Source organism: Oncorhynchus gorbuscha, unplaced genomic scaffold (assembly GCF_021184085.1).
Source record: "Oncorhynchus gorbuscha isolate QuinsamMale2020 ecotype Even-year unplaced genomic scaffold, OgorEven_v1.0 Un_scaffold_3974, whole genome shotgun sequence".
NCBI classification, from domain to species: Eukaryota; Metazoa; Chordata; class Actinopteri; order Salmoniformes; family Salmonidae; genus Oncorhynchus; species Oncorhynchus gorbuscha.
The window spans coordinates 15,634-27,484 of NW_025748100.1; the positions used below are offsets into that span (position 1 = coordinate 15,634).

At 48.9% G+C, this 11,851-nt stretch overlaps 1 protein-coding gene and 1 long non-coding RNA gene across 2 annotated transcripts; both read right to left on the reverse strand.

The window, feature by feature from the left end:
• Positions 1-5,394: 5,394 nt before the first annotated feature.
• LOC124028285 (thioredoxin-like) lies at positions 5,395-11,369 on the reverse strand (the record flags this gene model as incomplete). The annotated part of the gene is made up of 4 exons (XM_046340390.1): positions 5,395-6,385; positions 8,500-8,565; positions 10,495-10,554; positions 11,212-11,369. Coding segments are annotated over 4 exons (347 nt in total), but the record flags the coding sequence as incomplete, so codon positions are not given.
• On the reverse strand, positions 6,439-8,244 carry LOC124028286. Its single transcript, XR_006837571.1, has 3 exons — positions 8,117-8,244; positions 6,604-8,066; positions 6,439-6,501 (listed from the first exon to the last, which is right to left on the reverse strand). It is a non-coding gene; the product is annotated as an uncharacterized LOC124028286 (long non-coding RNA).
• Positions 11,370-11,851: the final 482 nt, after the last annotated feature.

The following is an 11,851-nucleotide window of genomic DNA, read 5'->3' on the forward strand; positions in this document are numbered from 1 at the left end:
TTTATAATGTTAAAACTCAAACAAGAGCACAATGGAACCATGTTAGGAACCAACAACTATATTTAATTGGTCTAGGATGAGGATCAACACTGTTACTATCCATTCTACCATTAGGTTGATACCCCAACACTGTTACTATCCATTCTACCATTAGGTTGGTACCCCAACACTGTTACTATCCATTCTACCATTAGGTTGGTACCAGAACACTGTTACTATCCATTCTACCATTAGGTTGGTACCCCAACACTGTTACTATCCATTCTACCATTAGGTTGGTACCCCAACACTGTTACTATCCATTCTACCATTAGGTTGGTACCCCAACACTGTTACTATCCATTCTACCATTAGGTTGGTACCCCAACACTGTTACTATCCATTCTACCATTAGGTTGGTACCAGAACACTGTTACTATCCATTCTACCATTAGGTTGGTACCCCAACACTGTTACTATCCATTCTACCATTAGGTTGGTACCCCAACACTGTTACTATCCATTCTACCATTAGGTTGGTACCCCAACACTGTTACTATCCATTCTACCATTAGGTTGGTACCCCAACACTGTTACTATCCATTCTACCATTAGGTTGGTACCCCAACACTGTTACTATCCTGTCATTAGTGTTGAACAGGAACACATCTCAAACATCATGTACAGGTGGAGATCCATAGGGATGACCAGAGATGTTCTCTGTTTAGTGAGTCCTCCAGATCAGAGGCAGTAGGGATGTTCTCTGTTTAGTGACTCCATCAGATCAGAGGCAGTAGGGATGTTCTCTTTTAATGTGAGTCCTCCAGATCAGAGGCAGTAGGGATGTTCTCTGTTTAGTGAGTCCTCCAGATCAGAGGCAGTAGGGATGACCAGGGATGTTCTCTGTTTAGTGAGTCCTCCAGATCAGAGGCAGTAGGGATGACCAGAGATGTTCTCTGTTTAGTGAGTCCTCCAGATCAGAGGCAGTAGGGATGTTCTCTGTTTAGTGAGTCCATCAGATCAGAGGCAGTAGGGACTGTTTAGTGAGTCCTCCAGATCTACCATTAGGGATGACCAGGGATGTTCTCTGTTTAGTGAGTCCTCCAGATCTAGGCATAGGGATGACCAGGGATGTTCTCTGTTTAGTGAGTCCTCCAGATCAGAGACAGTAGGGATGACCAGGGAGGTTCTCTGTTTAGTTGAGTCCTCCAGATCAGAGGCAGTTACTATCCAGGGATTCTCTGTTTAGTGAGTCCTCCAGATCAGAGGCTAGGGATGACCAGGGATGTATCCATTCTGAGTCCTCCAGATCAGAGACAGTAGGGATGACCAGGAGGTTCTCTGTTTAGTGAGTCCTCCAGATCAGAGGCAGTAGGGATGACCAGGGATGTTCTCTGTTTAGTGAGTCCACCAGATCAGAGGCAGTAGGGATGACCAGGGATGTTCTCCATTCCTCCAGATCAGAGACAGTAGGGATGACCAGGGAGGTTCTCTGTTTAGTGAGTCCTCCAGATCCATAGAGATGACCAGGGAGGTTCTCTGTTTAGTGAGTCCTCCAGATCAGAGACAGTAGGGATGACCAGGGAGGTTCTCTGTTTAGTGAGTCCTCCAGATCAGAGGCAGTAGGGATGACCAGGGATTCTGAGTCCTCCAGATCAGAGACAGTAGGGATGACCAGGGAGATTCACTGTTTAGTGAGTCCTCCAGATCAGAGACAGTAGGGATGACCAGGGAGGTTCTCTGTTTAGTGAGTCCTCCAGATCAGAGGCAGTAGGGATGACCAGGGATGTTCTCTGTTTAGTGAGTCCACCAGATCAGAGGCAGTAGGGATGACCAGGGATGTTCTCTGCTTAGTGAGTCCTCCAGATCAGAGACAGTAGGGATGACCAGGGAGGTTCTCTGTTTAGTGAGTCCTCCAGATCAGAGGCAGTAGGGATGACCAGGGATGTTCTCTGTTTATCCAGTCCACCAGATCAGAGGCAGTAGGGATGACCAGGGATGTTCTCTGTAGTGAGTCCTCCAGATCAGAGACATTAGGGATGACCAGGGAGGTTCTCTGTTTAGTGAGTCCCCAGATCAGACAGTAGAGATGACCAGGGAGGTTCTCTGTTTAGTGAGTCCTCCAGATCAGAGACAGTAGGGATGACCAGGGAGGTTCAAACATGTTTAGTGAGTCCTCCAGATCAGAGGCAGTAGGGATGACCAGGGATGTTCTCTGTTTAGTGAGTCCTTCAGATCAGAGGCAGTAGATGACCAGGGATGTTCTCTGTTTAGTGAGTCCACCAGATCAGAGGCAGTAGGGATGACCAGGGATGTTCTCTGTTTAGTGAGTCCACCAGATCAGAGGCAGTAGAGATGGCCAGGGATGTTCTCTGTTTAGTGAGTCCTCCAGATCAGAGGCAGTAGGGATGACCAGGGATGTTCTCTGTTTAGTGAGTCCTCCAGATCAGAGGCAGTAGGGATGACCAGGGATGTTCTCTGTTTAGTGAGTCCTTCAGATCAGAGGCAGTAGATGACCAGGGATGTTCTCTGTTTAGTGAGTCCTCGAGATCAGAGGCAGTAGGGATGACCAGGGATGTTCTCTGTTTAGTGAGTCCACCAGATCAGAGGCAGTAGAGATAGGGATGTTCTCTGTTTAGTGAGTCCTCCAGATCAGAGGCAGTAGGGATGACCAGTGATGTTCTCTGTTTAGTGAGTCCTCCAGATCAGAGGCAGTAGGGATGACCAGGGATGTTCTCTGTTTAGTGAGTCCACCAGATCAGAGGCAGTAGAGATGGCCAGGGATGTTCTCTGTTTAGTGAGTCCTCCAGATCAGAGGCAGTAGGGATGACCAGGGATGTTCTCTGTTTAGTGAGTCCTCCAGATCAGAGGCAGTAGGGATGACCAGGGATGTTCTCTGTTTAGTGAGTCCTTCAGATCAGAGGCAGTAGATGACCAGGGATGTTCTCTGTTTAGTGAGTCCTCGAGATCAGAGGCAGTAGGGATGACCAGGGATGTTCTCTGTTTAGTGAGTCCACCAGATCAGAGGCAGTAGAGATGGCCAGGGATGTTCTCTGTTTAGTGAGTCCTCCAGATCAGAGACAGTAGGGATGACCAGTGATGTTCTCTTGGTAAGTGTGTGAATTAGACCATTTTCCTGTCCTGTTGTAATGCCACAAGTACATTTTGGGTGTCAGGGAAAATGTAAAGTAAAAAGTACATTATTTTCTTTAGTAATGTAGTGAAGTAAAAGTTGTAAAAAAATATAGTTAAAGTAAAGATACCCCCCAAAAAACAACTTTAGTACTTTTAAGGATTTTTACACCACTGAGCATAACCTACGGACAACAAACACAATTGCGTTTATCGATGGCAATTTGAACACACAGAGACACCGTGACGAGATCCATCACCTCATGTTTCACACTGATAAAGGATCTGGACAGAATTCCTGGAAGCTGAAAACGTCCCAGTTCTTCCGTGGCCCGCGTACTCACCAGACATGTCACCCATCGAGCATGTTTGGGATGCTCTGGATCGACGTGTACCACAGTTCTGTTCCATTTCATACAGATTAGGGGTCTCATGAATTTATTTAAATGGACTGATTTCCTCATATGAACTGTGTGTGAACGGTGTGGCTGGTAGCCTAGTGGTTAGTGTGCGTTGGGTCACTAACCGAAAGGTTGCTGGGTCGAATCCCGAACGGACAAGTACCCTGAACAAGGCAGTTAAACCCACTGTTAGGTTAACCGTTAGGCAGTCATTGTAAATAAGACTAATATGTTAATAATATAATAATTATTAATAATAATTAATAATGTTTTTAACTGACTAGTTAAATAAAAGGTTCAATTGAAAAAAAAAAAACGTTTTTAAAATCTTTTGTAAGTTTATACTAAACAGCGTTTCAAAAATCAGTGACGTCACTAGCTCCGAGACCTTGAAGTAGTTGTTGCTCCGCCCCTTCGCTCTGCCGCCCGCGGCCGCGGTTGGTTGGTTGGTTGCGAGGAGGAGAGAGGACCGGAAAACTAAAACTAGTTACAGGTTTCAGAGCGAGTGACGTCACCGATTGAAACGCTATTAGCGCCCCGCCATTTCATACCTGTTACACGCAGGCTTCCATTCACATTCTTTCAAGTCAGTAAAAGTCTACTCTTGATTTGATTGAGTGATGTTTTGCAGTGCTACCAGCAGAGGGCAGTGTGACAAAACACAATCAGGTTTGGCAGAAGGACTCTAGACGGTCATATCTGTATCTGTGGTAATAACATGGTAGAATGTAACCAATAATGTTTATATTATATATTCATATTTATGTCATGTAAAGTCTCCATACACTTCATGTAAGTATTCAGCCCATATAATGTGATTTTTCTGGTAAAAGTGGATTTATATTTTATTTCAGGATTTGATTGAGTGATGTTTTGCAGTGCTACCAGCAGGGGGCAGTGTGACAACAACAATCAGGTTTGGCAGAAGGACTCTAGACGGTCATATCTGTATCTGTGGTAATAACATGGTAGAATGTAACCCATAATGATTTGGCAATTATTATTTTTTAAACAGACTAATTATACATTTATAGCACGATGTAAATGAATGAAAATATAAGTTTATACGTTTATTTTATAAGTTTAAGGAAAGAGAAAAAGCATTTTAATACAAATGGTTTATTATTATACATTATTGATCCATCCCTGGGTAGGAGAGAGACGGAGAGGGAGGGAGACGGGGGAGACGGGGGGAGAGACGGGGAGGGAGAAACTGGGGGGAGACGGGGAGAGAGACCGGGGGAGGGGGAGAGACGGAGAGGGAGGGAGGGGGGGAGAGACGGGGAGGGAGAAACCAGGGGGAGGGGGAGAGACGGGGAGAGAGGGAGACGGGGGGGAGAGGGAGACGGGGGGGGAGAGGGAGACAGGGGGAGAGAGGAGGGAGAGGAGGGAGAAACTGGGGGGGGAGACGGGGGAGGAGAGAGAGGCAGGGGGAGAGAGGAGGGCGACAGGGGGAGAGAGGGAGACAGGGGGAGAGAGGAGGGAGAAACTGGGGGAGGGGAGAGACGGGGAGGAGAGAGAGGCAGGGGGGAGAGGAGGGCGACAGGGGGGGGAGAGAGGAGGGAGAGGAGGGAGACGGGGAGAGAGACCGGTGGGGTGGGGGTGGGGGGAAACCAGGGTGGGAGAGAGGGAGAGAGGAGGGAGACAGGGGGAGAGAGGAGGGAGACAGGGGAGAGAGAAACCGGGGTGGGAGAGAGGGAGACAGGGGGAGAGAGAGACCGGTGAGGTGGGGGGGACAGGGAGAAGGGGAAGGGAAAACAGAGGACGGTGAAAGGCAGATTCTATGTAGATTGGGGGAAGAGAAAGGGAGGATTGGGTGGAAGGCAGATTCTATGTAGATTGGGGGAAGAGAAAGGGAGGATTGGGTGAAAGGCAGATTCTATGTAGATTGGGGGAAGAGAAAGGGAGGATTGGGTGGAAGGCAGATTCTATGTAGATTGGGGGAAGAGAAAGGGAGGATTGGGTGGAAGGCAGATTCTATGTAGATTGGGGGAAGAGAAAGGGAGGATTGGGTGGAAGGCAGATTCTATGTAGATTGGGGAAGAGAAAGGGAGGATTGGGTGGAAGGCAGATTCTATGTAGATTGGGGGAAGAGAAAGGGAGGATTGGGTGGAAGGCAGATTCTATGTAGATTGGGGGAAGAGAAAGGGAGGATTGGGTGGAAGGCAGATTCTATGTAGATTGGGGGAAGAGAAAGGGAGGATTGGGTGGAAGGCAGATTCTATGTAGATTGGGGGAAGAGAAAGGGAGGATTGGGTGGAAGGCAGATTCTATGTAGATTGGGGAAGAGAAAGGGAGGATTGGGTGGAAGGCAGATTCTATGTAGATTGGGGGAAGAGAAAGGGAGGATTGGGTGGAAGGCAGATTCTATGTAGATTGGGGAAGAGAAAGGGAGGATTGGGTGGAAGGCAGATTCTATGTAGATTGGGGGAAGAGAAAGGGAGGATTGGGTGGAAGGCAGATTCTATGTAGATTGGGGGAAGAGAAAGGGAGGATTGGGTGGAAGGCAGATTCTATGTAGATTGGGGGAAGAGAAAGGGAGGATTGGGTGGAAGGCAGATTCTATGTAGATTGGGGGAAAGAAAGGGAGGATTGGGTGGAAGGCAGATTCTATGTAGATTGGGGAAGAGAAAGGGAGGATTGGGTGGAAGGCAGATTCTATGTAGATTGGGGGAAGAGAAAGGGAGGATTGGGTGGAAGGCATTCAGGCATCCTGTCAAATCAGTTGAGGACAGGGTGGAAGGCTTTGGGGCGTCCTCAGGTGAATTGAGACAGGTGAAAGAGAGGAGAGGAGACAGACGGGTGTGTGTTTATTTGTGAGTGTTGACCAGCTCCTCCAGTTTGGCCTGATTGGACCCTGAGAACTCCTCCACCTGGAACACAACAACCAATCAAATCAGTTGTTCAACAAATCAACAAATACATTTATCAATCAATCACCTAACCTTTAAGCCTACCAGCTAAGGACATAAGACTACCAGACTCCTACCTTCCAGTTAAAATGAGGAACTGTCTCTTTAAGACTACCAGCAGACTCCTCCTACCTTACTACCAGCAGACTCCTCCTACCTTAATACCAGCAGACTCCTACCTTCCAGTTAAAATGAGGAACTGTCTCTTTAAGACTACCAGCAGACTCCTCCTACCTTACTACCAGCAGACTCCTCCTACCTTAATACCAGCAGACTCCTACCTTCCAGTTAAAATGAGGAACTGTCTCTTTAAGACTACCAGCAGACTCCTCCTACCTTACTACCAGCAGACTCCTCCTACCTTAATACCAGCAGACTCCTAACTTCCAGTTAAAATTAGGAACTGTCTCTTTAAGACTACCAGCAGACTCCTCCTACCTTCCAGTTTAAATTAGGATCTGTCTCTTTAAGACTACCAGCAGACTCCTACCTTCCAGTTTAAATTAGGAACTGTCTCTTTAAGACTACCAGCAGACTCCTCCTACCTTCCAGTTTAAATTAGGAACTGTCTCTTTAAGACTACCAGCAGACTCCTCCTACCTTCCAGTTTAAATTAGGAACTGTCTCTTTAAGACTACCAGCAGACTCCTCCTACCTTCCAGTTTAAATTAGGAACTGTCTCTTTAAGACTACCAGCAGACTCCTCCTACCTTCCAGTTTAAATTAGGAACTGTCTCTTTAAGACTACCAGCAGACTCCTCCTACCTTCCAGTTTAAATTAGGAACTGTCTCTTTAAGACTACCAGCAGACTCCTCCTACCTTCCAGTTTAAATTAGGAACTGTCTCTTTAAGACTACCAGCAGACTCCTCCTACCTTCCAGTTTAAATTAGGAACTGTCTCTTTAAGACTACCAGCAGACTCCTCCTACCTTCCAGTTTAAATTAGGATCTGTCTCTTTAAGACTACCAGCAGACTCCTCCTACCTTCCAGTTTAAATTAGGAACTGTCTCTTTAAGACTACCAGCAGACTCCTCCTACCTTCCAGTTTAAATTAGGAACTGTCTCTTTAAGACTACCAGCAGACTCCTCCTACCTTCCAGTTTAAATTAGGAACTGTCTCTTTAAGACTACCAGCAGACTCCTCCTACCTTCCAGTTTAAATTAGGAACTGTCTCTTTAAGACTACCAGCAGACTCCTCCTACCTTCCAGTTTAAATTAGGAACTGTCTCTTTAAGACTACCAGCAGACTCCTCCTACCTTCCAGTTTAAATTAGGAACTGTCTCTTTAAGACTACCAGCAGACTCCTCCTACCTTCCAGTTTAAATTAGGAACTGTCTCTTTAAGACTACCAGCAGACTCCTCCTACCTTCCAGTTTAAATTAGGAACTGTCTCTTTAAGACTACCAGCAGACTCCTCCTACCTTCCAGTTTAAATTAGGAACTGTCTCTTTAAGACTACCAGCAGACTCCTCCTACCTTCCAGTTTAAATTAGGAACTGTCTCTTTAAGACTACCAGCAGACTCCTCCTACCTTCCAGTTTAAATTAGGAACTGTCTCTTTAAGACTACCAGCAGACTCCTACCTTCCAGTTTAAATTAGGAACTGTCTCTTTAAGACTACCAGCAGACTCCTCCTACCTTCCAGTTTAAATTAGGAACTGTCTCTTTAAGAAGCAGACTCCTCCTACCTTCCAGTTTAAATTAGGAACTGTCTCTTTAAGACTACCAGCAGACTCCTCCTACCTTCCAGTTTAAATTAGGAACTGTCTCTTTAAGACTACCAGCAGACTCCTCCTACCTTCCAGTTTAAATTAGGAAGTCTCTTTAAGACTACCAGCAGACTCCTCCTACCTTCCAGTTTAAATTAGGAACTGTCTCTTTAAGACTACCAGCAGACTCCTCCTACCTTCCAGTTTAAATTAGGAACTGTCTCTTTAAGACTACCAGCAGACTCCTCCTACCTTCCAGTTTAAATTAGGAACTGTCTCTTTAAGACTACCAGCAGACTCCTCCTACCTTCCAGTTTAAATTAGGAACTGTCTCTTTAAGACTACCAGCAGACTCCTCCTACCTTCTTCTGGTTCTTGTAGAAGTGGAATGTTGGCATACACTTGATGTCACAGAAACTGGCCACATCCTGGAGAAAGGGAGGAGGGGGAGACAGAGAGGGAGGAGGGGGAGACAGAGAGGGAGGAGGGGAGACAGAGAGGGAGGAGGGGGAGACAGAAAGGGAGGAGGGGGAGACAGAAAGGGAGGAGGGGGAGACGGAGAGGGAGGAGGGGGAGACAGAGAGGGAGGAGGGGGAGACGGAGAGGGAGGAGGGGGAGACGGAGAGGGAGGAGGGGGAGACAGAGAGGGAGGAGGGGGAGACAGAGAGGGAGGAGGGGGAGACGGAGAGGGAGGAGGGGGAGACGGAGAGGGAGGAGGGGGGAGACAGAGAGGGAGGAGGGGGAGACAGAGAGGGAGGAGGGGGGAGACGGAGAGGGAGGAGGGGGAGACGGAGAGGGAGGAGGGGGAGACAGAGAGGGAGGAGGGGGAGACAGAGAGGGAGGAGGGGGAGACAGAGAGGGAGGAGGGGGAGACAGAGAGGGAGGAGGGGGAGACAGAGAGGGAGGAGGGGGAGACAGAGAGGGAGGAGGGGGAGACAGAGAGGGAGGAGGGGGAGACAGAGAGGGAGGAGGGGGAGACAGAGAGGGAGGGGGGGAGACAGAGAGGGAGGAGGGGGAGACAGAGAGGGAGGAGGGGGAGACAGAAAGGGAGGAGGGGGAGACAGAGAGGGAGGAGGGGGAGACAGAGAGGGAGACGGAGAGGGAGGAGGGGGAGACGGAGAGGGAGGAGGGGGAGACGGAAAGGGAGGAGGGGGAGACGGAGAGGGAGGAGGGGGAGACAGGGGGGAGACGGAGGAGGGGGAGACGGAGAGGGAGGGGGGGGGAGACGGAGAGGGAGGAGGGGGAGACGGAGAGGGAGGGAGGAGGGGGAGACGGAGAGGGAGGGAGGAGGGGGAGACGGAGAGGGAGGGAGGAGGGGGAGACGGAGAGGGAGGGAGGAGGGGGAGATAGAGAGGGAGGGAGGAGGGGGAGACAGAGAGGGAGGAGAGAGAGAGGGAGGGAGGAGGGGGAGACAGAGGGAGGAGAGGGAGACAGAGGGAGGAGGGGGAGACAGAGAGGGAGGAGGGGGAGACAGAGAGGGAGGAGAGAGAGACAGAGGGAGGAGGGGGAGACAGAGGGAGGAGAGGGAGACAGAGGGAGGAGGGGGAGACAGAGGGAGGAGGGGGAGACAGAGGGAGGAGAGAGAGACAGAGGGAGGAGGGGGAGACAGAGAGGGAGGAGAGAGAGACAGAGGGAGGAGGGGGAGACAGAGGGAGGAGGGGGAGACAGAGGGAGGAGGGGGAGACAGAGGGAGGAGAGTGACAGAGGGAGGATGGGGAGACAGAGGGAGACAGAGGGAGACAGAGGGAGAGAGAAAGAGGGAGAGAGACAGAGGGATGAGGGGGAGACAGAGACAAGGACAGAGAGGGAGGAGAGAGAAACAGAACGAGAGAGAGAGAGAGGGACAGAGAGATAGAAGGAGAGCGAGGGAGGAGAGAGAGAAAGGGAAGGGACAGAGAGATAGAAGGAGAGCGAGGGAGGAGAGAGAGAAAGGGAAGGGACAGAGAGATAGAAGGAGAGCGAGGGAGGAGAGAGAGAAAGGGAAGGGACAGAGGACCAAGAGCAACAGAGAAAAAGAGAGAGAGAAAGGACAGAGACAAGTTGGTTACATCAGACCAGTGTTGCTGTAAAGGCTGTGGGCAGATGGCTGATCCCAGATCTGTTAATAATGTTGCTGTATGGATAAAGGCTGTGATTAAGGGCAGGTGGCTGATCCCAGATCTGTTAATAATGTTGCTGTATGGATAAAGGCTGTGATCATGGGCAGATGGCTGATCCCAGATCTGTTAATAATGTTGCTGTATGGATAAAGGCTGTGATCATGGGCAGATGGCTGATCCCAGATCTGTTAATAATGTTGCTGTATGGATAAAGGCTGTGATTAAGGGCAGATGGCTGATCCCAGATCTGTTGCTCACCGGTGCGTCGTCCACGTCAACCTTCAGGAAGACCACACTCTGATAATTCTCAGACAGACCCTGGAGACAGAGAGAGACAGAGAGAGACAGAGAGAGAAAGAGACAGAGAGAGACAGAGATAGAAAGAGAGAGAGAGAGACAGAGAGACAGAGTGAGAGACAGACAGAGAGAGAGACGGAGAGAGAGACAGACAGAGAGAGAGAGAGAGAGAGACAGAGAGAGACAGAGAGAGAGAGACCGAGAGAGAGACAGACAGAGAGAGAAACAGACAGAGACAGAGAGAGAGAGAGAGAGAGAGAGAGAGAGAGAGAGAGAGAGAGAGACAGAGAGAGACAGACAGAGACAGACAGACAGAGAGAGAGAGATGGAGAGAGAGACAGACAGAGAGAGAGACAGAGAGAGAAAGAGAGAGAGAGACAGAGAGAGAGACAGAGAGAGAGACAGACAGACAGACAGACAGACAGACAGACAGACAGACAGACAGACAGACAGACAGACAGACAGACAGACAGACAGACAGACAGACAGACAGACAGACAGACAGACAGACAGACAGACAGAGAGGATGAGGACCGAGAGGAGAGAGGATGAAGAGAAAGGAGGATTTAGAGAAGAAGAGGGAAATGAGGTCAGATAATTTTAACTCCACATCCCAACACCCTGTAGAAAGTGCAGTAAGTGTCTGCTATTGAAATACAAGGTGGGTTAGAAGGTCACCTTGAAGAAAGGAGCGATGCTCTGACAGGGGCCGCACCACGTGGCTGTGAAGTCCACCACCACCAGCTTACCTCCTGCCTCCTCCAGGGCCTTGTCGAAGCCCTCCTGGGAAACACACACACACACACACACACACACACACACACACACACACACACACACACACACACACACACACACCATGTCAAAACCATAACTAGTATTGTACTTCAATAGGTTCTGTTATAGAGGGTCTACTGGTTCTGTTATAGCGAGTCTGTTATAGAGGGTCTACTGGTTCTGTTATAGAGGGTCTACTGGTTCTGTTATAGAGGGTCTACTGGTTCTGTTATAGAGGGTCTACTGGTTCTGTTATAGAGGGTCTACTGGTTCTGTTATAGAGGGTCTACAGGTTCTGTTATAGAGGGTCTACTGGTTCTGTTATAGAGGGTCTGTTATAGAGGGTCTGTTATAGAGGGTCCACTGGTTCTGTTATAGAGGATCCACAGGTTCTGTTATAGAGGGTCTACTGGTTCTGTTATAGAGGGTCTACTGGTTCTGTTATAGAGGGTCTACTGGTTCTGTTATAGAGGGTCTACTGGTTCTGTTATAGAGGGTCTGTTATAGAGGGTCTACTGGTTCTGTTATAGAGGGTCTACTG